Below are 26,433 nucleotides of genomic sequence, written 5' to 3' on the forward strand. Positions count from 1 at the left end.
GTTGCTTGAGTTCAAGCTGCTGGGTCTCACCAAAGCTCCAGTACTAGACTGTTGTATGTTGGGCTGCCGAGTGCCAGACTCGTGGACATTCATCAATCCGGCACTGGCACTAACAAAGCAAGAGAAGCAGTTGCTATAATCCAACTTTCCTGTTCTTGTTATTAAATTGAAAAAAAAAAATGCCTAGGGGACCCCTGTACTTTTCATAAGCAGCAGAGGTAAAGTCGACAGCTGAATGCTGAAGTTACTATTCTAAGGAGGACAATTTGATGACAGCATGGGAAAGACCTGATATCTGTGGGGGCCGAACCCAAACAGTAACATGGATTTCCTGGATAAGTAATTGTCCAGGGTTCATGCCCGAACACTGTGAGTTCGGTACAGACTCCGAGCTTTACTGTTTGGGTTTGCCATCTCTAATTGCTAGCTATGTCTGGTTTACTTTTCACTCCTCATTTAAATGTGGCTGGTTTGGTACATAGAGAGGTAAGACATTTAGTGTTTAAGGACCATCCATATTAAAAGGTCATCTTGACGTGGTTGGATGGCCTTTGCGCTCTTTAATCAAGAAATGGTAACTAAGTACCATTACGTTCTTAACATTTGCAGCAATGTTGGAGTTCATGTATTCATTAGTCACAGTGTGTATAGTGTATGCATATGTTAGTATATTGACCACATAGCGTATTTGTACACCTGTGCATTACTTTAATACTAAAGGTGTGCTGGCCCTATTTTTTCTTTTTTGCATATACAGCAAAATCTCAGTGTACCCCATGTGATGTTTAAAGCAAGGTAAAAACGATGTGATGAATATACAGCAATCTCAGGGTATCACATGTGATGCACATACAGCTTTTTCAGTTTATCTTACCAATACATTAGCATTTGTGTGTTTATGATTTCTATATGCAAACCCATGGGCAATAAATATAATAAATATTATCTTGGACAACGTGTTTAAAGGGGTTATCTCAACTTTGGAATTTATCATAGATAGGGTCTGACCACTTGAGCCTCCACTTAGAGACCCCAAGTTATCGGGAAGTTATTCCCTATCCTATTAGTAGGGGGTTTCCTTCAAACCTTGAGACAACTACTTTAAGGGATTTTTTTGTTATTTTTTTATTATAAAAGTAAAACAAAATGGGCAACATAAAGCTAGTCACTTTTACATTTAGAATAATACAAATAATGACATTTTATTACTAATATCTATATTTTCTATATTAGTGATCACAAACTTGGGACTTGCTCAATGATTTTATTATATTCTCCGATTGGGTACCTGCATAATCAGAACAATAATGTGAGGATTTTCTTGCTTATCTGTGGTGGCGGTATAATGAATATTATGTATGGATCCTATTTTTGCTCATCAGCTTTTGTTAGTGTTTGAGTATTTAATGTGTGGATATACAACTCTTTTTCTTCCAATGTGGCCAAGAGACTCCAAAAGGCTGGGCACCCCTCCTTTACAGAAAAGATCATATACGTCACAGATTCCACTAGAGTTTTTCAGGGAAAAGTGCCATATTACAGCAATTTGCTCCAAAAAAGTGTTCTGGGGAGTGAAGGGAGCTATGCCTGCTAACCTGGTTATCGGCTCACGCAGACTGGATACGATGAGATTCTCTCACACAGCTTAAGCTGTAGCTGAAAAGATGAAGGGGTTGTTTGGTCTAGAAAACAAAGCGTGCAGTCACTCTATGTGTCTGCAGACTGACGAATGGTGACTGGGTGTTACACACACTGTCACGATTCCTCTCTATTCCCTATGTTGGTGGGCGGTCATGTGACTGTAAGTATACGATTTGCATACTTTACTCCAGATGGTGCAGCCCTGTGGAGGAAAGTTTTGATAAAGCTTGTGGAGAGAGCTGTATAGTATATATGTATTCTAGCTGTCTGTCAGAAGTACATGTTTGGAGTCTTCCCAAAGTATACCTCCAATGGAAGGTTTAAAATGCAGTGTGAATGCGGTGCCCCATCGTCCTGGTCGTCGCAGTGGTATTGCTTTCCTCTCGGGGAGAGTGATGCTATGTTTGGCGGCAAAGAAGGATAACTGTATCCAGGTATCACAAACATGCAACACATTCACACTCCAGGCCACCAGGGGGAGCTCCTGCTCCTATTTACAGTATTAGGATGCTCTATATATATATATATATATATATATATATATATATATATATATAACTGGTAGTCTGTAGGGAAAGTTAGTCAGTTCCTGACAGAGCTCCAGTCTGGAGTTCTGTTAGGAGTTCCAGACAGTAGTATGAGGAGGACAGAGGGTCAAAGGAGCTATGCAAGCCCTCAGAGCTGCAGCTCCCAGAAAGAAACATTGAAAGGCAGAATTGTATTGCAGCGAGCGTGAAGAAGTCGAAGCAAAGGAGAGGATACCAGAAGGGGACCAGCCCCGCTCAGGCTGCCTCCTTCTGAGGTGCAAAATCCCAGTAGAAGGAACACCAAGGGAGTAAGGACCTCTACGCCTTATTTTACAGACCGGCAGGACAGCTAATTGCAGGTTACCTGTCCGCACCTACACCCAGGAGGCACGGTGACACCTACAGAGCCAGGTTATCTAAGAGACCCTATAAACAGGCTCAAGTCACTAGTCATACGGGTTTTGTCCTATCTGTAAGACTATTCCTACTGAGTGTGTTGGGGGACACTCGCTTTGCCGCTACATTCAGCACACGGGCACGGGTTTTTAAAACAAAACAGTCTTTACGGTTTATTAGGGTATCATAAACCACATCGTGAACAGTCCATTTACACACTGTACCAGGACATCACATCACGTTTCATATCCTCAGTCTGTAGCAACTAAACATGCTGGTCCTCTCCTGACCAGTTGCAGTGGGTTACCACACAGTTCATGGAACATAACAAGCACCATCAGACAATGATACCTTATGGGAGCTCCTGCTCCATCTGCTGACTCCTTGTCAGTCCGCTCTCCTGGGGAAACTGCCTAACGGGGTTCACCAACTTGCCTGGCCGGCACACATCAGTCTGTCCAGAGCCACCGAAGGCCGGTAGCTTCCCCAACGCCGATCATCCAGGTCCACAGTCTCTCAGGTGCTCCAAGAAGACTCCACTCGCAGGAGCTTCTAACCCAGACTGTGCCGGACCATGATCACACTGTGTTCTTCAGAATGTCCATCCCACCTGGGACCGTTCAACACAGAGGCCGTGGCCTGTCTGGGTGCTATTCAGGACTCAGTCCAACACCACAGGCCACCAGGTCCAAGCCATGTGCTTTCCAGGAAGCCTCCTCCCAGGTCTTCCTACACGGGGCACACAGCCCATGCACAGGCTTCCAGGACCTTGCACTTGGACCATTCAGATCCAACACTGGAACCACACAGAAACCACACAGAAGACCACGTGACTCACACCCTGGTCAGGTTATGTACCTGTAACCACACCCACAGTAATGAATCACCTGGGCTGGTCACGTGATCCTGACATTACTGCAGGTCAATTCTCACGGCCTCAATACGACTCCGTGCACATACCGGGGAGACCATGCAGCGCCCCCTACCTGTTACAGGGGTCACTATATCACATATTCCCCCCCTCTGTTCAAGCTTGTGGGGTTGAACACCTGTCATACACGTGGGGTCACGGGATATGTCACGCACGTTGCCTTGCCCTACCTGTCGAGAGAACCGCCTCAGTCGGTTTTGAGCATCACACCCAACCATCCATTTGTTGAGTTTACCCCGCCCCCAGCGGTCAACATGTAGGCCTTGAGCTTTGGCCTTTAGGTCACAGTCTGTCTGTGTCACCAAACCTTTAGTCAAGTTTGTCTCTTTACTCGACCTTTCTCTCCAGGGTCGCCACCCACGGTTGGTGCGGTCATTGGTCCCACATACAGTCGAGACTAGCAACTGATCAGAGTCTGACCCTCCAACACTACGTCTACTACTGTACATGTCCCTTTTGTTTCCTTTTCCTTGGGAAGAAGGCGGCCGCCACCTTATGTTCTGCAGCTGTTTATTGACCTGCCGTCCGTACAGTCTTAGCTGCTCCATTTCTTTCAGGTATGCCATGCGATACCTCAGGAGCATCCGGATATTCCCTAGACTCTCCTTGGACCCGACAAGCAGGAATGACACCAATCCATCTTCACCCACCTGGGCCTCGTCTTCAGCCGGAATCCTCAGTCTCTTCACACCGGATATATCCACCATCTCCTGCATCACTTTCCCAAATCGGCCAATGAGCTTCGCTACCAGAGCTCTGGGCACTTGGACTGTGTCCTCTACCAAGCCCAGATGACTTTGGGCTTTCCTGGCTTGCTCCAAACAATGAGTGGCCTCACCATTCCCCAACAGGACCATCTGTTTCGTGCGGAGGCACCGTAGGTGCATGTCCCTCAGGACAGCCACCCTCTTCACTGTGACTTCCTTATTAGACAGTATCACCAACTGTCTCGTCTCCAGTGCCCACTACACGCTTCTACTGCCTTTTTAAAGGCCTCATGCACACCCTCACGGGTACATGCATCTTGCGCCTCTACGGGTACATCTATCACGCACTTGAAGAGCGGAGTCTCACTTCCTTCAAGAACAGATGGCTCCTGCCTTGCCATGGACCTTTCCATCAAGACACCTGTCACAACCGGGTGACCATCTTGTTCTGCTTTTAGCGCCAACTCCTCTTCAGCTTTACCCTCTTCCAGACCCCGGGTCAAGATGGGCATTAGCAGCTTCACCTCGTTACCACTCTGGCACTGACACGAGAAGTCTGCGACCACCACCTCTTTTCCTTGTAGAGGGCCTTTCAGTGCTTCTCTGAGCACGTCAATGTCTTCCTTTAGGGTCTGATACACATTTTGCCATCTGAACAGGTGACCTCTGAGCTCAGAGACTTCCTTCTCCAGCTCATCCACTCTGCGCTCAGCTGCTTGTCTCAGGACCCTTTCTCGTTCGAGATGGTCGTTCACCGTCTCTTTAACCAGTTCTATCTTGCTCCTCCCATCCTTTGGACTGGTGGAACATCCATTACTTGAGGAGGTATTTACTTCAGGCACCACCTCCTTGGTGGCCTCCTCCACTTCTGCACCCTCAGACTCTGCACTGTCAGGGTCGGCCCTCTCTTGGGTCTCAGCGGTGACATCATTAGGTTCGTCCCTTTTCCCTGGGACTTCAGAGTACTTTATACACCCCAGGTCCTCAGCATCTTCCAACAATTCCTCACACGGAACAACCGGCTCAGCCCCTTTGGCTCTTTTACGTCTCCGGCGACGGGAGGAAGAATTGCCTGAGTCAACCTTATTACACTCTTTTCCACTGGTATCACCGTCTGAATGGGAGTCACCACCATCCGTCACCACAGGTCCTGGACCCCGTCCTCCACCCGGTACCACAGGTCCTGGACCCCGTCCTCCACCTGTCACCACAGGTCCTGGACCCCGTCCTCCACCCGGTACCACAGGTCCTGGACCCCGTCCTCCACCTGTCACCACAGGTCCTGGACCCCGTCCTCCACCCGTTACCACAGGTCCTGGACCCCGTCCTCCACCTGTCACCATGGCACATGCGCTTGTTACTGGCCATGACTTGTCACAGTCACCCCCAGAATCTGTGTCACACCCCACAGTATGATGACGCCACGAGTCACTCTCTGTCAGGGTGTCAGCCCCACTTGTTTTATCCAGCAGACCACTACCAGTCGTATTGTGGCACACTTCAGGTGACGTCAGGTCAGTTAGTTGGACAGTCGCACCTTTTCCCTTGTTCAGGCCTACCTTAGGACTGTCAACTCTAGGGGGCGCCTTCTCAATATTACTAACTGACATCCACATTATGTCCACAAACACTTCAGCCTTTTCCCACAGTGCTACCAAATCTTGTCCTATTACCATAGGATACGGCACGATCGGGTCTACAGCCACCTCATGGTATGTGGAAACCTCCGCTGCGACAATGTAGATAGTGGCTACCTGGAGATATTCAGTGTCGCTAGGTGACACAGAATTTCCTGGAAGGGTTCTCAGCACAGACGCTTCTCTCCCCGGGTCTATCAATCCCCGCACACACTTTCCATCCATCCAAAAAGGACACAATCGTGACACCTCACTGATTTCCGCCCCTTTTTTGGCTCCGCCCCCTTTTCGGACAAGTGCTCCGCTTTTTGACACCACCCCGGTTCGGGATTCAGCCCCCCTTCGGGATTCCACCCCTTTTTGGGCCATTACCCCTGTTCGGGTTACCGCCCCTTTTTGGGACTCCGCCCCCTTTTGGACAACCATCTCCATTTGGGGTCACCGTTCACTATTAGGGATACTCCCCACCCTGGGATACACCCCGTGGACTTCCCCACGGCACTCAGGCCCCAGTTCGCACAGTACACTCCTTTGTCTCTGGGCTTGTACTGGCCCTTTAAGAGTCAGCACAACTTGGAGGAAAAGGGAGAGAAAAAAAAATTAAATTTTTTTTTTCTTCTTTTTTATGTCACTTCACCAGCTCCTGCTGGTACTGCCACAGCTCCCGCTGCAGTCACATACAACCGGCACCTCCGGCTGCCAACCACAAGCCACTGCAGCTCTGCCTGCTGTGGAACCTCTTGCTGCCACTGCAGCTACGCTCCACAAGGCTCTACCGCCGACTTCGTGGACCCGCCGATCCACAGGACGCCGCTTGTCCCCTTCGTAACCCCGCCGAGTTACAGCCAGACGCTTGTCAGCTTCGTAACCCCACCGAGTTACAGCCAGACGCTTGTCAGCTTCGTAACCCCGCCGAGTTACAGCCAGACGCAACCTTCGTGGCCCCGCCGAGCCACAGCAATTAACTCCACGTGTGCGTGCTGGACCGTTGCCCGCATTCGAGCACCAAATGTAAGACTATTCCTACTGAGTGTGTTGGGGGACACTCGCTTTGCCGCGACATTCAGCACACGGGCACGGGTTTTTAAAACAAAACAGTCTTTACGGTTTATTAGGGTATCATAAACCACATCGTGAACAGTCCATTTACACACTGTACCAGGACATCACATCACGTTTCATATCCTCAGTCTGTAGCAACTAAACATGCTGGTCCTCTCCTGACCAGTTGCAGTGGGTTACCACACAGTTCATGGAACATAACAAGCACCATCAGACAATGATACCTTATGGGAGCTCCTGCTCCATCTGCTGACTCCTTGTCAGTCCGCTCTCCTGGGGAAACTGCCTAACGGGGTTCACCAACTTGCCTGGCCGGCACACATCAGTCAGTCCAGAGCCACCGAAGGCCGGTAGCTTCCCCAACGCCGATCATCCAGGTCCACAGTCTCTCAGGTGCTCCAAGAAGACTCCACTCGCAGGAGCTTCTAACCCAGACTGTGCCGGACCATGATCACACTGTGTTCTTCAGAACGTCCATCCCACCTGGGACCGTTCAACACAGAGGCCGTGGCCTGTCTGGGTGCTATTCAGGACTCAGTCCAACACCACAGGCCACCAGGTCCAAGCCATGTGCTTTCCAGGAAGCCTCCTCCCAGGTCTTCCTACACGGGGCACACAGCCCATGCACAGGCTTCCAGGACCTTGCACTTGGACCATTCAGATCCAACACTGGAACCACACAGGAACCACACAGAAGACCACGTGACCCACACCCTGGTCAGGTTATGTACCTGTAACCACACCCACAGTAATGGATTACCTGGGCTGGTCACGTGATCCTGACATTACTGCAGGTCAATTCTCACGGCCTCAATACGACTCCGTGCACATACCGGGGAGACCATGCAGTGCCCCCTACCTGTTACAGGGGTCACTATATCACATATCCTATACGGGGGACAGAGAGAGCGAAACATCGCATTTGTGAGACCCTTATGTGAAGCCATAGGCAGTAAGGGACTACACCACCACAGCGCAAGGGAAGGCTACTGATTTCTACCTGGACAAGAGAACTCTGGACTTGCCTCCAAACCGGCTGGACTCTGCCTGCCCTGTGATCTGGTGCCCTGGACTGTGGATGCTGAAGTCTTCAGTAAAGGTAAAGAGACTACAACCTTGTGTCCTCGTTCTTCACCGCGCCATTCACCATAGCACCATCTACGTACTGGGAAGCCCTGGGGACATACTTCACCTGTGGGAAGGTATACCATCTAGCTGCCATAACATCACCCCAGCGGACCCCTTAAAGCAGCGTCGGTCACCCTGACCGAATACCACAGGTGGTGTCACGAACATAAACTTTATCCCTTTAAAGATCTTTCCCTTTTATACGGACGTCCCAGGGCCACGGACCAGGTCAGCCACCGTGACATCCCCCTGTGAACCGAAGGACCCGTTACCGAGTACCCCACGGCCCTTGGGGGGCGATCCATGAACACAACCGTATTGGGATGAGATCCAGAAGTTATGCGCTTAGAGTATGTTTAGAAGAATGGAGCCAAAGGCACTTAGTGTGTATGGGGCAGAACACCTCCTTAATAGAGAATCCAAAGGCATATCATGGAAAAGTAGGGTCCCACAAAGTGTTTTGGGTAGCGTATCATAACTTGATACTACTAGGATGAAATACGGCACCTGCATGTAACTTTATGCTTTATACTGAGTAGAATGAGTGTAATTCCAAATCCAGGGATATCAGGTGCTGATAGTAGATAGTGAGCTCATTTTTTGTATCCTGTCTAGGTTGCTCAGTCATAGTTGTGCACAAATGGGATTATAACATCCCTGCAGCTATTGAGTTTAGTTTAACTACTTGATAGAGCTAGAAAGAATAGATGATCCCAAACCATCCAGGAGCCTTTTAAGATTCTAGAGTTAAAAAGAAATAGAGTATAGCCTAAAAGCTAGATAATTACTTGATGGAAATTTTCATTAAATTTTCATAAGCAGACACTTAGCTAAAGTCTTGGTGCTCGGGTTATTTTGAACATTGTGAAGAAGCTATTAAAGCAACTCATGAAATAATAAAAACCACTATCATTACTTTACTTTACTGGCTCCTGTGTGTAAGAAAAGGGATAGAATATAATACATAGATGATTAAATAAATGACAATATTTGAATATACAGTAAAGTTATTACCCAAAGCAATCTAACAGTAGGAAATAATTACATCAGTCTGCTGATGAGCTGCAGCCTTCACAGCTCCATCAGACAGAACTCTTCAGTTTTACAGAAGTGTGAAGGTTGCAGTCGATCAGTGGTTACTCATTGGCTAAAAGAGTCACAAGACATAGCATTGTAGACCGTGTATCGTGGTGGTCTCTCCCAGAATACAGTGGGCCGAGGACAAAGAACACGACCAGACAATTTGTCAAGGAATTACTTTTTACTAACAACAGAACCTGAGTTACCCCGACAACGTAAGAAAGAAACACAATTAAATTTCACACACACCTAGCTCGGGTTGGCTTGGACCTACACAACCTATAGGCCCAGGATGTTCTATAGGATAAGTTATAATTTGCCTACCTGTGGTTCTGCCTAATGCGGTAACCAAGAGTTAGCCAAGGACAAGGGTGTAGATGGGTGCAAGAAGCGATCCCTGCAGTGGTGCAACGCAGTGGTTCACAAACGTAACAATTCTCTAATATTACAATTCTTTAGGCTATCTGAATATAAGTTCCCTTTAATTAGGTGAGAATTTAGCTCTGATTCATTCAATACTACTAGCAAACAATGTCTCTAGCTGAGAATTTATGTTTGGCGCCAAACTCTTTCTAAGTCTCCATGTAAGCTCCCACCGGGATCTGTGTGGTGGGGTCTGAGCTCAGGACTTACGAACCAAAAACTGGTCGCTGAAGAAGGCAGCTGATCGTTCATTCATCTATTAGTTGGCAGGCCGAGGAGTGGATCCTGGACCCTCCATGTCATAGAAGATGCCTTGGGGGGAATCCAACTCTGCATCCAACCATAGTCCTCTCCACTCTCCACAAAGTAACTCTTCCTCTAGCATGAGTCACAGGAACTGTGGTCAGTTTCTCGAACTCTCAGCTCCCAGGATGGCAGTCCATTGTCCTCCTCTAGTCAGCTCTCTCCTCGTACTCAAAAAACCAAGAGGTTTGCAACAGTCTATCCAAGAGGCAACAGTGACCTCTAGTAGTCGAAGTCAGATACTGCAGATCTATTCACCAACATCTCACAATATCATGTGACTGATGGGATACATATCACTGGAAACGTGATGGTCCAGGAGGGGAGTATGTGTATTCATTATTTTACCTAGGACACTTTAGCACTTAAAAAGGGGATGTCCAGTAATGGACAACCATTTTAAAGCTCACTAAAGCCATATGTCTTTGGTGGCTAGCATACTGAAACTGTGCCGGCGTCATCTCTGTGACTGAAGCTGCCGGGGAAAATAAAGTTAATTTCATGCTGGCAGCAGGGCCCTGAGTGCAGCAGCCGCACAGCTTCAGAACGCTATTAACCTGCATATTAACCCCATATCTACAGGTTAATTGTGTTATTTTACATGACAGGCTCCCTTTAAATTCCAGGCTACCATGGCATCCCATTTATGCTGTGTTTTCACGTTATGGGGTGCGAATGGTGGGAGTGCAGCGCCCCAGAGTCCTGGTCGTTGCAGTACTGTGGCTCTGCCGCTAAGGGGGGCTATGGTACGTCTGATGGCACTGAAGGAGTTCATCTGACCAGGTATCACAGACACCAATACATTTCACGGTCTGGCCTCCAGGGGGAGCTAAGGGTACTATTCATTAGGCCACTCCTCACAGTCTGGTAAAACTGGGGGTTAGGCAGGAAGTTAGGTAGAACGCTGACTGGGCTGGAACCAGGCAACACCTTGTGGCAGAGGGTGTTGTAGGGGAAGATTCGGTAGGGTCCCTGTCAGGGGTGGGATCCTGACAGAGGCCTGGCAAACAGAGAGAAAGCTACGGGACCGCGCCTGCACTTCATAGCGGCGGTGCCCTAAGAAAGGACAAGAAGCGAGATTTATTGTGCTGAGTGAGAAATGAGATCAACGCAACAGGGAGAATACCAGTAGGAGTCGTGCTGTTAGACCGAGGCAACATCCTACTGAGGCGTAAATAACCGGTGGCCGGAACGCCGAGGAAGTACAGGGCTCTAAGCATTACTTCAAACCAACGGCAGGGCAGAGAGCTATAGGCTGGCTGTCTCACCTACATCACCTACGCAGACATAGGGGGCAACTTGTGGAGAGGGGCGACTCTAGGGTCCCGGAAGAGCTCTGAGCCTTCCCGTCATACGGGTGCGTCCTACCATAAGATCTGGGGGACAAGAAGAAGAAGAAGAACATCAGAATCGAGTTGTGAGGGAACCCGAGAAACAGACACAACAGTTGTGGGGACTATCCCGTAAGCACAGCAGGGGAGGACCACAACACATAAGCGCTAGAAGGAAGGCACAGATTTCCACCTGCGAAGGGAACTCTGGAGGTGCCATCGGACCGGCCGGACTTGCGCAGCCTGGCTAACCGTATTCCGGACTGAGGACCCAGAAGCCTTCAGTAAAGAGGTAAAGAGACTGCAACCTGGTGTCCTCGTTATTTACTGCACCGCACCACCATCCACATCTATCATTGTGCGCCCCTCAGCAGGGTCACGGATCGGGTCTAGCCACCGTGACAACCCCAGAGCAGAGACTCAGAGGCCTGGTACCGGGTACCCCTCGGCCCTGCGGCAGTGGGGGCGCTACAACTTGGCGTCACGAACAGGATCTACTTAAGCCTGAAGAATCGGGTCATGTGTGCCTTGGAACTGTGATTTATTATACTTGAACTGTGACTTATTGCAAAGACTGTGTTGTGCCACTTGCCGCCAAAATCCGCCGCCATTACAGCGCTGAGGAGTGCGCAGGAGAAGAAGAGGGGCTTGGAGTGGGCGTAGACGAGCTGGAGAGCGCGAAAGACAATGGTCGCCCAGTCTAAATATTTCTGCACCGTGAGGACGTGTCCGTCAGCAGCCGAGATTCGCCTCCTAATCCTCAATGGAGGGCGGAGACAACAAAAACGAAACCGCCCACGAAGGAGAGAGCGGGAAAAGGATCAGGAAGTGACCCACGTGGAGGACGCCATGGCCAGCAGCTCAGAACCCGAATGTGGGGTGGAAGCAGAAGTCTCCCCCAACTACCCGGACGAGTACTGCAGCCAATTCTCCACGGACAGTGCTGATCTTTTGCAGGCTGAGATGGGAGACCTGATCCACCAGCTCCTTCAGCTAAACGCGAAGGCCCAGGCTCCGCACCAGGTGGCGCCGGAAGGAGGTCCTCTGACATCGGATCCTGTACCACTACCGGAGTTGTTGCTGAGGCCCTCTGTTGTGAATTTACTTTTTGCTCCCTCTAGTGGTTACTAGTTTTTTGACTCTGGTTTTTCTGTCATTCCTTTTATCCGCACCTGGGTCGTTAGTTAAGGGTGTTGATATTTAAGCTCCCTGGACCTTCAGTTCAATGCCTGGCAACGTAGTTATCAGAGCTAGTCTGCTGTGCTCTTGTCTACTGATCCTGGTTCCAGTTATATCAGCTAAGTCCGCTTTTTGCTTTTTGCTATTTTGTTTTGGTTTTGTATTTTTGTCCAGCTTGTTCCAAATATATATCCTGACCTTTGCTGGAAGCTCTAGGGGGCTGGTGTTCTCCCCCCGGACCGTTAGACGGTTCGGGGGTTCTTGAATTTCCAGTGTGGATTTTGATAGGGTTTTTGTTGACCATATAAGTTACCTTTCTTTATTCTGCTATCAGTAAGCGGGCCTCTCTGTGCTAAACCTGGTTCATTTCTGTGTTTGTCATTTCCTCTTACCTCACCGTTATTATTTGTGGGGGGCTTCTATCCAGCTTTGGGGTCCCCTTCTCTGGAGGCAAGAAAGGTCTTTTGTTTTCCTCTACTAGGGGTAGCTAGATTCTCCGGCTGGAGCGTGTCATCTAGAATCAACGTAGGAATGATCCCCGGCTACTTCTAGTGTTGGCGTTAGGAGTAGATATATGGTCAACCCAGCTACCACTGCCCTATGAGCTGGATTTTTGTATTCTGCAGACTTCCACGTTCCTCTGAGACCCTCGCCATTGGGGTCATAACAGTTTGCCAGGCCAGTATTAAATGTTTAATGCATTGCAGAAGAGGGATTATAAGAAAGAAGATTCTGAGTTTTTTTTTTTTTTTTCTTCTTCCCCTTTACCTCAGAGTGGCTATGCTTGCTGCAGACATGAATGTCCAGACCTTGATTACAAGTGTGGACCAGCTGGCTACTCGTGTGCAGGGCATACAAGACTATGTTATCAGTAATCCTAGGTCAGAACCTAAAATACCGATTCCTGAACTGTTTTCCGGAGACAGGTTTAAGTTTAGGAATTTTGTGAATAATTGTAAATTGTTTTTGTCCCTGAGACCCTGTTCATCTGGAGACTCTGCTCAGCAAGTAAAAATTGTTATTTCGTTCTTACGGGGCGACCCTCAGGATTGGGCTTTTTCGCTGGCGCCAGGAGATCCGGCATTGGCTGATATTAATGCATTTTTTCTGGCGCTCGGTTTACTTTATGAGGAACCCAATCTTGAGATTCAGGCAGAAAAGGCCTTGCTGGCTATGTCTCAGGGGCAGGACGAGGCTGAAGTGTACTGCCAAAAATTTCGGAAATGGTCCGTGCTGACACATTGGAACGAGTGTGCACTGGCCGCTAATTTTAGAAATGGCCTTTCTGAAGCCATTAAGAATGTTATGGTGGGTTTTCCCATTCCCACAGGTCTGAATGATACTATGGCACTGGCTATTCAAATTGACCGGCGGTTGCGGGAGCGCAAAACCGCAAATTCCCTCATGGTGTTGTCTGAACAGACACCTAATTCGGTGCAATGTGATAGAAAAATCGCAAATTCCCTCAGGGTGTTGTCTGAACAGACACCTGATTTAATGCAATGTGATAGAATCCTGACTAGAAATGAGCGGAAAATTCATAGACGCCGGAATGGCTTGTGCTACTACTGTGGTGATTCTACACATATTATCTCAGCATGCTCTAAACGTATAGCTAAGGTTGTTAGTCCTGTCACCGTTGGTAATTTGCAACCTAAATTTATTCTGTCTGTAACTTTGATTTGCTCACTGTCGTCTTTTCCTGTCATGGCGTTTGTAGATTCAGGTGCTGCCCTGAGTCTTATGGATCTGTCATTTGCTAAGCACTGTGGTTTTACTCTTGAACCATTAGAAAATCCTATTCCTCTTAGGGGTATTGATGCTACGCCATTGGCAGCAAATAAACCGCAGTATTGGACACAGGTTACCATGTGCATGACTCCTGAACACCGCGAGGTGATACGTTTCCTGGTTTTACATAAAATGCATGATTTGGTTGTTTTAGGGCTGCCATGGTTACAGACCCATAATCCAGTCCTGGACTGGAAGGCTATGTCAGTCTCAAGTTGGGGCTGTCGTGGTATTCATGGGGATTCCCTGCCTGTGTCTATTGCTTCTTCTACGCCTTCGGAAGTTCCGGAGTATTTGTCTGATTATCAGGATGTCTTCAGTGAGTCTGAGTCCAGTGCACTGCCTCCTCATAGGGACTGTGACTGTGCTATAGATTTGATCCCAGGCAGTACATTTCCTAAGGGAAGACTGTTTAATCTGTCGGTACCTGAACATACCGCTATGCGTTCATATATCAAGGAGTCTCTAGAGAAAGGACATATTCGTCCGTCTTCTTCCCCTCTTGGTGCGGGATTCTTTTTTGTGGCAAAAAAGGACGGATCTTTGAGACCTTGTATTGATTATCGGCTTTTAAATAAGATCACTGTCAAATTTCAGTATCCTTTACCGCTGTTGTCTGACTTGTTTGCCCGGATTAAAGGTGCCAAGTGGTTCACCAAGATAGATCTTCGTGGTGCGTACAACCTTGTGCGCATTAAGCAAGGTGATGAATGGAAAACCGCATTCAATACGCCCGAAGGTCATTTTGAGTACTTGGTGATGCCTTTTGGGCTCTCCAATGCGCCTTCAGTTTTTCAGTCCTTTATGCATGACATTTTCCGGAAGTATCTGGATAAATTTTTGATTGTTTATCTGGATGATATTTTGGTTTTTTCTGATAATTGGGATTCGCATGTGGAGCAGGTCAGGTTGGTCTTTAAAATTTTGCGTGAAAATTCTTTGTTTGTCAAGGGCTCAAAGTGTCTCTTTGGTGTACAGAAGGTTCCCTTTTTGGGGTTCATTTTTTCCCCTTCTGCTGTGGAGATGGACCCAGTCAAGGTCCGAGCTATTCTTGATTGGACTCAGCCCTCGTCAGTTAAGAGTCTACAGAAGTTCTTGGGTTTCGCTAACTTCTACCGTCGTTTTATCGCTAATTTTTCTAGCATTGTGAAACCTTTGACGGATATGACCAAGAAGGGCTCCGATGTAGCTAACTGGGCTCCTGCTGCCGTGGAGGCTTTCCAGGAGTTGAAACGCCGGTTTACTTCGGCGCCTGTTTTGTGCCAGCCCGATGTCTCACTTCCCTTTCAGGTTGAGGTGGATGCTTCAGAGATTGGAGCAGGGGCCGTTTTGTCGCAGAGAGGCCCTGGTTGCTCTGTTATGAAACCTTGTGCCTTTTTCTCTAGGAAGTTTTCACCTGCCGAGCGAAATTATGATGTGGGCAATCGGGAGTTGTTGGCCATGAAATGGGCATTTGAGGAGTGGCGTCATTGGCTCGAGGGTGCTAAGCATCGTGTGGTGGTCTTGACTGATCACAAAAATCTGATGTATCTCGAGTCTGCTAAACGCCTTAATCCGAGACAGGCCCGCTGGTCATTGTTTTTCTCCCGCTTTGATTTTGTTGTCTCGTATTTACCAGGTTCAAAGAATGTGAAGGCCGATGCTCTTTCTAGGAGCTTTGTGCCTGATGCTCCTGGAGTCGCTGATCCTGTTGGTATTCTTAAAGATGGAGTTATCTTGTCAGCTATTTCTCCGGATCTGCGACGTGTGTTGCAGAGATTTCAGGCTGATAGGCCTGAGTCTTGTCCACCTGACAGACTGTTTGTCCCGGATAAGTGGACCAGCAGAGTCATTTCCGAGGTTCATTCCTCGGTGTTGGCAGGTCACCCGGGAATTTTTGGCACCAGAGATCTGGTGGCCAGGTCCTTTTGGTGGCCTTCCTTGTCAAGGGATGTGCGGTCATTTGTGCAGTCCTGTGGGACTTGTGCTCGAGCTAAGCCTTGCTGTTCTCGTGCCAGCGGTTTGCTCTTGCCCTTGCCTGTCCCGAAGAGACCTTGGACACATATCTCCATGGATTTCATTTCTGATCTTCCGCTATCCCAGGGCATGTCCGTTATCTGGGTGATATGTGATCGCTTCTCAAAGATGGTCCATTTGGTTCCTTTGCCTAAGCTGCCTTCCTCTTCCGATCTGGTTCCTGTGTTTTTCCAGAACGTGGTTCGTTTGCACGGCATCCCTGAGAATATTGTGTCAGACAGAGGATCCCAGTTCGTTTCCAGATTCTGGCGATCCTTTTGTAGTAGGATGGGCATTGATTTGTCGTTTTCGTCTGCTTTCCATCCTCAGACTAATGGACAGACGGAGCGAACCAATCAGACTTTGGAGGCTTATTTGAGGTGTTTTGTCTCTGCTGATCAGGACGATTGGGTGACATTCTTGCCGTTGGCTGAGTTTGCCCTTAATAATCGGGCTAGTTCCGCCACCTTGGTTTCGCCTTTTTTCTGCAACTCTGGTTTCCATCCTCGCTTTTCTTCGGGTCATGTGGAGCCTTCTGACTGTCCTGGGGTGGATTCTGTGGTGGATAGGTTGCAGCGGATCTGGAATCATGTGGTGGACAACTTGAAGTTGTCACAGGAGAGGGCTCAGCGCTTTGCCAACCGCCGCCGCGGTGTGGGTCCCCGACTACGCGTTGGGGATTTGGTATGGCTTTCTTCCCGCTTTGTTCCTATGAAGGTCTCCTCTCCCAAATTTAAACCTCGTTTTATTGGGCCTTACAAGATATTGGAAATCCTTAATCCTGTATCTTTTCGTCTGGATCTTCCTGTGTCGTTTGCTATTCACAATGTATTTCATAGGTCCTTGTTGCGGCGGTACATTGTGCCTATAGTTCCTTCTGCTGAGCCTCCTGCTCCGGTGTTGGTTGAGGGCGAGTTGGAGTACGTGGTGGAGAAGATCTTGGATTCTCGCCTCTCCAGGCGGAGGCTTCAGTACCTGGTCAAGTGGAAGGGCTATGGTCAGGAGGATAATTCCTGGGTGGTCGCCTCTGATGTTCATGCGGCCGATTTAGTTCGTGCCTTTCATGCCGCTCATCCTGATCGCCCTGGTGGTCGTGGTGAGGGTTCGGTGACCCCTCACTAAGGGGGGGGTACTGTTGTGAATTTACTTTTTGCTCCCTCTAGTGGTTACTAGTTTTTTGACTCTGGTTTTTCTGTCATTCCTTTTATTCGCACCTGGGTCGTTAGTTAAGGGTGTTGCTATTTAAGCTCCCTGGACCTTCAGTTCAATGCCTGGCAACGTAGTTATCAGAGCTAGTCTGCTGTGCTCTTGTCTACTGATCCTGGTTCCAGTTATATCAGCTAAGTCCGCTTTTTGCTTTTTGCTATTTTGTTTTGGTTTTGTATTTTTGTCCAGCTTGTTCCAAATATATATCCTGACCTTTGCTGGAAGCTCTAGGGGGCTGGTGTTCTCCCCCCGGACCGTTAGACGGTTCGGGGGTTCTTGAATTTCCAGTGTGGATTTTGATAGGGTTTTTGTTGACCATATAAGTTACCTTTCTTTATTCTGCTATCAGTAAGCGGGCCTCTCTGTGCTAAACCTGGTTCATTTCTGTGTTTGTCATTTCCTCTTACCTCACCGTTATTATTTGTGGGGGGCTTCTATCCAGCTTTGGGGTCCCCTTCTCTGGAGGCAAGAAAGGTCTTTTGTTTTCCTCTACTAGGGGTAGCTAGATTCTCCGGCTGGAGCGTGTCATCTAGAATCAACGTAGGAATGATCCCCGGCTACTTCTAGTGTTGGCGTTAGGAGTAGATATATGGTCAACCCAGCTACCACTGCCCTATGAGCTGGATTTTTGTATTCTGCAGACTTCCACGTTCCTCTGAGACCCTCGCCATTGGGGTCATAACAGCCCTCGCCGACACCGACAGCAGAACCTGCTGCGGAGGAGGAACCTGCATCGGCTGGTGAGTCCGTCGACCCTGTCCCGCCAGCAGAGGACTTGTTAATAGGCCCCGTTGTGGCACCCCCTCTCCCTGGGACCCATAGACTCCAACGCCTGTTACCATGGGAGGAGGCAACGGGCATGGAACACCGCCTGAAGGCCCCGATCGCGCCAACCACCCTGTTGTGTGAGACCCGTGCGGAGCGCACGGTATGCCACTGGGTGAACCCAGGATCCAATCTTATGGGGTTCCCCGGGGTGAAGACACAGGAAGGGGAGATGGTGCAGGCCCTGAGCTGGGAGGAATACCAGGCCCAGCTGGAACAGCAGTGGGAGGACAAGGAAAAGGAGTACCAGGCCGGGCTGGAGGCCCACCATCAAAAAGACCTGGCGGTCAAGTACCGGGCCCGCAAGGACCCCACCGCTCACCAGGCCCCGCGCAGGCAGGGCATCATCACCACCTTCAAGCTCCGCGGAGGCTGGGGCTTCATTAAAGAGCCGGGCCTGTATGCGGAGGTGTTTGTAAACCGAAGGGATGTTGAGTCGCATCTCAGAGAGGGCCACCCAGACCGGGATCTCTACCCGGGGGATGAAGTCTCGTACACCAGGCACTTTGGGGAAAAGGGGTGGTTTGCCCTGAATGTCCGCAAGAGGCAGAACCCTGTGATAACCCCGATTAAGGTGCCAGTGAAGCTGACCCCTGTAGCAAAGGTGCCCCCTTGTGGTCAGCCCATGGTCATTACCAGGACCACCGAGGTCACTCCCACGTGCACTATGGTCAAGACCACGACATGCAGCATTGTCACCTCCACCACCCTCGTGGCCAAGGAGGCACCTCTTCAGGTGGGTGGTGCCCGTGCTGCTCCAGAACTGAAGACAGTGAGTACGCAGACCCCCAGATGGGACAACACGTCCCCTTATGCAGTACCAGGCGGTGCGCAATACCCTAGGGGGTTGCCTCCGCCGGTGCTACCTCCTGAGTGGTTCAAGTAACTCATACACTACAAAAATGCTTTAATGACTGTAAATAAGTTAATTGTTTTCATTGTTTTTCTCTGCTATTTTGCTGCTAAAACCCGTCCAGGGTTAACTCTTAAAGGGATCCCTTTGTTGACCCGGGATCCCTATTGTTTTTGTTTGTTTTCTACGTTTTGCACAAGTTATCGAAGAACTGTTGAATCATGAACAATGCATGATACAAACTCCTTGTATATAGTTTGCACCTTCTTAAAGGTGCTCTCTACTGGTTTTACATAAAAGACGGACTCTTTGCGAAGATACGGTTCTTGGAACTTGCACTGGAGTCCTTGCTGCATACGGACTTGCGGCTTGAGAAGTTGCACTACCTCATAGAGACTTGGTCCCCTCTTAAAGGGGATGTTCACATCCTGCACTTATGAACGGTGTTGCCTTGGGATGGTTGAATGGCAATAATGTCTTGAAAAGAAAGTATTGATGATGTTGATATGTGAAAGTTAAATGTAACTAACTAGTTGATTGTAAGAAATGTTCAATAATGTTAATAGAAGAATGAGGACAGGAAGTGAACCCGTAGGGGTTAGTGGTGAGTCCTCTTAGGAGCCATATAGGGATGGCTCAGTGATCTTGAACTGAAAGAAAAATATGTTCTATACTGTGTATAGTGGTGGAAGGACAGTAGGCTCGGGCAGAAAGGAGCGGTCCTGTAACAGAAAGGAGAGGCAGTAGGTCTGGAGCAGTTAGGACAGGCGGTCCTGCAGACGTAAAGTAGGAGAATGCATAAAAGTTAATTAGCCTTATATGTGATATAAGAAGGTCTTTAGTGGATTTAGCGAGTACGTCCTTAAAGGCAAAGTTGGATTATTGTTCGGAATTTGCACTCAGTAGAATACCCGGTTGGGTAAGAAAAGTTATTTATAGTAAGGTTATTTAAAAGTATTTAACCATGTTTGTAACGTTCAAGTGTCCTCACCTCCCATAAAGGGAAGCTCTGTTAAAAAGTTGACTTGTACTTGCATTTTCAAAATTGTATATCTTTTTGCTGACATGTATTGCTGTTTTCTTCCCAGTCCAGGAGTACTGGATTTAACCGGGGGGGAGTGCAGCGCCCCAGAGTCCTGGTCATTGCAGTACTGTGGCTCCGCCGCTAAGGGGGGCTATGGTACGTCTGATGGCACTGAAGGAGTTCATCTGACCAGGTATCACAGACACCAATACATTTCACGGTCTGGCCTCCAGGGGGAGCTAAGGGTACTATTCATTAGGCCACTCCTCACAGTCTGGTAAAACTGGGGGTTAGGCAGGTAGTTAGGTAGAACCTTGACTGGGTTGGAATCAGGCAACACCTTGTGGCAGAGGGTGTTGTAGGGGAAGATTCGGTAGGGTCCCTGTCAGGGGTGGGATCCTGACAGAGGCCTGGCAAACAGAGAGAAAGCTACAGGACCGCGCCTGCACTTCATAGCGGCGGTGCCCTAAAAAAGGACAAGAAGCGAGATTTATTGTGCTGAGTGAGAAACGAGATCAACGCAACAGGGAGAATACCAGTAGGAGTCGTGCTGTTAGACCGAGGCAACATCCTACTGAGGCGTAAATAACCGGTGGCCGGAACGCCGAGGAAGTACAGGGCTCTAAGCATTACTTCAAACCAACGGCAGGGCAGAGAGCTATAGGCTGGCTGTCTCACCTACATCACCTACGCAGACATAGGGGGCAACTTGTGGAGAGGGGCGACTCTAGGGTCCCGGAAGAGCTCCGAGCCTTCCCGTCATACGGGTGCGTCCTACCATAAGATCTGGGGGACGAGAAGAAGAAGAAGAACATCAGAATCGAGTTGTGAGGGAACCCGAGAAACAGACACAACAGTTGTGGGGACTATCCCGTAAGCACAGCAGGGGAGGACCACAACACATAAGCGCTAGAAGGAAGGCACAGATTTCCACCTGCGAAGGGAACTCTGGAGGTGCCATCGGACCGGCCGGACTTGTGCAGCCCGGCTAACCGTATTCCGGACTGAGGACCCAGAAGCCTTCAGTAAAGAGGTAAAGAGACTGCAACCTGGTGTCCTCGTTATTTACTGCACCGCACCACCACCATCCACATCTATCATTGTGCGCCCCTCAGCAGGGTCACGGACCGGGTCTAGCCACCGTGACAACCCCAGAGCAGAGACTCAGAGGCCCGGTACCGGGTACCCCTCGGCCCTGCGGCAGTGGGGGCGCTACAGGAGCACCTCCCTCTGTCTAGCTATCTTTTGCTGTATTGTTGGGTCTTTCTTGTAAATATGCTGTAGAGTACAGCAGTGTTCACATGGCTAAGCAGCACCACCCAAACCCCTAACACTAGAACTTTAGCAGTCTAATAAAAATGGAGCTGAAGATATTACAAGAAGCGACTCCAACATATTAAGTTGGCATTATATTTATAGAAATTATTGAATTTATATAGTTACAAACAAGAACCCCTATACATATTTCTGTCTGGTAGATTCGAGCATCCCGCGTGGAGCAAATAGAGCAGCAGCTGGAAGAAATACGGAAAATTGAAAACCGAGAACAGTCTACAGAGGTAAAAACACTCTTGCAGGGAGAAACATTACGTTGTCATTTAGATTATCTGTATGGAGGATTTATATACAGAAGAAGGCTCTACAAAAAAAATCCTTCTACTTTATGCCACACATCAATGTTCCTTAACACTTATCAAATTCATGTACTATGTATGTAATTATCATTCACAGCACAGTGTAAGTCATGAACCTACAGAGAAAATTTTTACAGAGACCATCTCCCAAGCCGAGGACAACTCTGCTCAACCAGAAAACAAGGTAACAGTATAATGAAGGCTATAACATTACAATTTTTGGCAGATGAGTAAAAGCATGTATTGACCTTAGAAATGATCTTATGTATACACAATGATACATTCTCACACAAATTGTAATACCAAGTAATGCAATACCTACTCTTCCTTGCAGGTTGAGGTTGTGTTCTGGCTTTTGTCCATGTTGGCCACACGCGATAAAGATGACATGTCACGTACTTTGTTGGCCATGTCCAGCTCACAGGACAGTTGTCAGGCGATGCGTAGATCTGGCTGTCTCCCACTACTACTGCAGATCCTACATGAAACCGAACGGGATGGAAGAACGCTTGAATCACAGAGTTTCAAAGATGCCCGCATGCGAGCAAATGCTGCGCTTCACAATGTCATCTTCTCCCAACCAGACGAAGGTCAAGCTAAAAAGGAGATGAGAGTCCTCCACATTCTGGAACAGATACGTTCATACACAGAGACCTGCTGGGATTGGATGCTAAGTCATGAGCAGAAGGATGGAGTGCATGATAGTAGTCTAGGTATATATATATATATATCCCAGGCAACCTGTCAGTAAGATCCCCTGCATAGTTTAGGTCACATTCAGTGTTGTGTTGCAGGGAGAATTTTATGCTGGGCTTCTCTCTCTGGTTTCGCTTGCCATAAAACATTATTTTGTCAATCAGATGTTTTCAGCAGTATTCATACCCATACCCTTGTTCTGTTTTGGGCTGGTGATCAGGTGTAAAAAAAATTAATAGTAAATTATGTGGACAGCCTAACGTTGTTCAGCTAATGTTAGGGTTGGCGGAACGCACTGAATAAATATAAAGATAGTAATAAGGTGCGTTCGCAGCCCGGGGTCCACCGTGCAGAGATGGAACCTGCTGCTAGGTAATGGCGGCACTATATGGCGGTACTACGCCAGAATAAACACGAGTTCCATCACCCGATATGAACTGATGCGAACTCTGTAGCTTCACTGAGTCGCAGGGAAACAAAGGAAACGCTGTGGCCTGTTAGCAGTCACAGGGTGCAGCAGATGGGCGCTAGTGGGATCCCTGAAATTCACCCCCACTATGCTGGTGATTGATCTCGCTCTGACCCTCGGTGGCTTTTGAGCCTGCGCCTGAGGACGCCCTGCCCCTGAGTCAGATGCTGAGATCAAGAGGGAGTTCCCAACCTACACTGACCGGTTGTCAGGACTAATAAAAGATTTACCGCACAGAGTGCGTACAGCGCCGCTCTGGCGGACGCCACTAACCACCCTACCTAGGGCTCGGAAAGTGCACTAATTGCGCACGGCGCCGCACTGGCAGTTGCTACTGGTTTGACGCATTAAGGATCGTGCTCTTGTGTTAAGGATAGCACTGTCAGGCGCTAGGTAGCTCCACCATTCGCGAGCAGTCAACAACACTAGGAATGGGTATGATTTAGGAGCATTCACCAGAACAGGCATACATCCACACACACACACAATAACAGGTTTACACTAGCGCATGGCCGTGCGGCCATGCAAACCTTTTATAGCTGTAGCTCTCCGGGACCTTCCTAGTGGTCCAATAGGAGCTGCCATAGGACCTGAGCATGTGACCCCCGACCTCCAATGAGAGGTCGTCCCTTGGGCATGCTCAGAAGAAGAGAAGCAGGCCTTAGTCCCAGGAGCGCCTGCTCGCCGCTGATCAGTGCTAGTTACAAAGGCTGAGCCTGGAAGGGCAGCAGTAACCAAACGCACAGTTTCTGCCTAAGCCAGGCGCTGGGACCGATGTCTCTGCTGAGCAGGCTCCACTGCGGCTGGAGGAGAATGGGAGACTGCAGCGGAGGTGGTTTGAGATTCCTCCTGTGCAGCGGCGGGAACTCAACACCTAATAGTTCAGATTTCAAAACCTTAATATTCATTGCATTCGGACCAAAAGGTAAAAAAATATGTGTAATATCCTTGTCATTGATAAGAGACTACATTTATTATGAAACTGATAATTTGAGAAATGTAAATATATAGAATGGAAAGTCAGGTGCTTTGGTATACGCTTAACAAGAGTATGTAGGTAAGACATCCTGGAAGTCAAAAAAGGTCTTTCTTTCAGCTCCGGTGCCCATAGAACCCCAAATCTGCCAAGCCAGCTGTGCCATTATGAAATTATCATTTGATGAAGAATATCGAAGAGCAATGAATGAGCTAGGCAAGTATTTCATACTGAACCAATTTTATCTTTGTAATTCCTAAAGATTCATTATTACCTGCATGCAATAACTATCTGCACAGACAGAAAGGCAGCAGCAGGGAGGATAGATTCTTCAGAAGAATTTACTAGACCTATAGCTGCAGTAGGATCTATAGATAATATACCCTGATACTCTATATGTTGTATCTTATTTTCTTCATCTTGCATTTCTTAGGAGGCCTGCAAACAATTGCAGAGCTTCTAGAGGTAGACTACCAGATGCACCGTATGACCAGTGATCCCCTTAGCTTGGCACTGCGGCGCTATGCAGGGATGGCACTCACCAATCTCACTTTTGGAGATGTGGTGAACAAGGTAAGTGAAGAATAGCTTAGCATTAACTCTGGACTTAGAGCATATGTCTGATGTATGCGTTTGATCATAATACTAAGACATTCATTGACAACTATATTATTCTGGCTGTATATAGTCACCACTAGCAGGTGGTTATACTTTACCGAATATGCGTTAAACATTCATTACTAATAATAATCTTCGCTGTTATTGAACATGTCAGTTTATATGAAATTCTATGTAGTTTTATACAGTATGTGCAATCTTCAGTGGGTAATGACAATAACTGCTATCACTACTTATTTCCTATCGCATAGGCTACCTTGTGCTCCCGTCGTGGCTGCATGCAGGCCATTGTGGCTCACTTGGCATCTGAGAGTGAAGAACTTCAGCAGGTACGTTTTGTGTATATTCTCTGCACATTATTTGTTCATTATTTTATACATTGTGCATATACAGCTCTGGCAAAAAATTAAGAGACCACCACATCAACACCCTGTCATGGGTAGCCCAATCTCCAGACCTGAACCCCATTGAAAACCTCTGGAATGTAATCAAGAGGATGATGGATAGTCACAAGCCACCAAACAAAGAAGAACTGCTTACATTTTTGCACCAAAAGCAGTGTGAAAGACTGGTGGAAAGCATGCCAAGACCCAAGAAAGCTGTGATTAAAAATCATGGTTATTCCACAAAATATTGATTTCTGAACTCTTCCTGAGTTAAAACATTAGTATTGTTGTTTCTATATGATTGTGAACTTTTTTTCTTTGCATTATTTGAGCTCTGAAAGCACTGTTGTTTTTTAAAAATTTTGACCATTTCTCTTTCTCAGAAAAAAAATTAAAAATGTATTGCTTGGAAATTCGGAGACATGTTGTCAAAAGTTTATAGACTAAGAGACCAATTTACATTTTACTCAAAAATATACCTATAAAGAGAAAAATCAGACAAACTGAACATTTTGTAGTGGTCTCTTAATTTTTTCCAGAGCTGTAGTGTATATTTATTTTATATGATTATTTTCCAGGTGGCATCAAGTATTCTGAGAAATTTGTCATGGCGAGCAGATATCAACAGTAAGAAGATTTTGCGTGAAATAGGCAGTGTTGTTAGTTTAATGCAGTGTGCATTACGTGCCAGCAAGGTAAGAAACATGTCTAGGAGATACTTGTCTTATGGTACACTTTTGGTACAATAATTTACAGGTGATTTTTGTCATACTAGGAGTCTACGTTGAAAAGTGTGTTGAGCGCCTTGTGGAATTTGTCTGCCCATAGCACTGAGAACAAGGCATCTGTCTGTTCCGTTGATGGATCACTTGGTTTTTTGGTGAGCACCCTGACTTACAAGTGTCAGAGCAACTCACTGTCTATCATAGAGAGTGGAGGAGGTATCCTCAGAAATGTATCCAGTCTAATCGCCACTCGTGATGACTACAGGTAAAGACTGTCCTAGTATTTCCCTCTTCTTCAATGAGCGCAATTCAGTATATTTTACATTTTAGGTTAAACTAGCATTGTGAAATAGTGGCTATATGAGGTATCTAATTTTGATACAATGCTGGTGTCTTCACTCTTCCCCTGGCCTTAAGTGCTTGTTTAGACAAGCGTGTTTTTGGTAACACGTGTTGTCCATGTACGCAAACGACATCACATGGACAGCGCACTGACCAACATTAGTTTATGTGCCAGTGTAAACTAGCGATTTTCCAAATGAACCTACGGTCCGTTTGGAAAAAAATGCAGAATGCACGTGTCTGGTTAATTTTACAGACTACACTAGTTCATGTAGCAACCAGCAACCAGGCAACCCCCACATGTACTTATGCTGGCTAACAGATGTAAATCATTCAGCTGCAGCGCTAAAAGCTAAAACTCCGAGCACTAAAAAAATACTCTGAGGACACCCGAGTGTGCTTGGGAAATCTCGAGTAACGAGTATATTCGCTCATCACTAACATTGATGGCTATAATTATTACTAGCTATAAGCACAATATCTTTCAACAATATTCATTTTTCACTAGGTTTAAAGAATCTTTCTGTTAAATTTCTAAAAAGATTTTT

General features: G+C 47.6%; 1 protein-coding gene across 1 annotated transcript in view; it reads left to right on the forward strand.

Annotated features, from left to right (window-relative positions):
- Positions 1–26,433, forward strand: part of APC2 (APC regulator of Wnt signaling pathway 2) — a 105,672-nt gene that overhangs the window by 72,914 nt on the left and 6,325 nt on the right. Inside the window, exons 8-15 of the mRNA XM_077271206.1 lie at positions 21,518–21,598; positions 21,771–21,857; positions 22,008–22,386; positions 23,935–24,030; positions 24,248–24,387; positions 24,684–24,761; positions 25,397–25,513; positions 25,594–25,808. Of these exons, the coding sequence (XP_077127321.1) occupies positions 21,518–21,598; positions 21,771–21,857; positions 22,008–22,386; positions 23,935–24,030; positions 24,248–24,387; positions 24,684–24,761; positions 25,397–25,513; positions 25,594–25,808 (1,193 nt within the window). The remainder of the gene's footprint in view (positions 1–21,517; positions 21,599–21,770; positions 21,858–22,007; positions 22,387–23,934; positions 24,031–24,247; positions 24,388–24,683; positions 24,762–25,396; positions 25,514–25,593; positions 25,809–26,433) is intronic.

This window comes from Ranitomeya variabilis, chromosome 1 (genome assembly GCF_051348905.1).
Source record: "Ranitomeya variabilis isolate aRanVar5 chromosome 1, aRanVar5.hap1, whole genome shotgun sequence".
NCBI lineage: Eukaryota > Metazoa > Chordata > Amphibia > Anura > Dendrobatidae > Ranitomeya > Ranitomeya variabilis.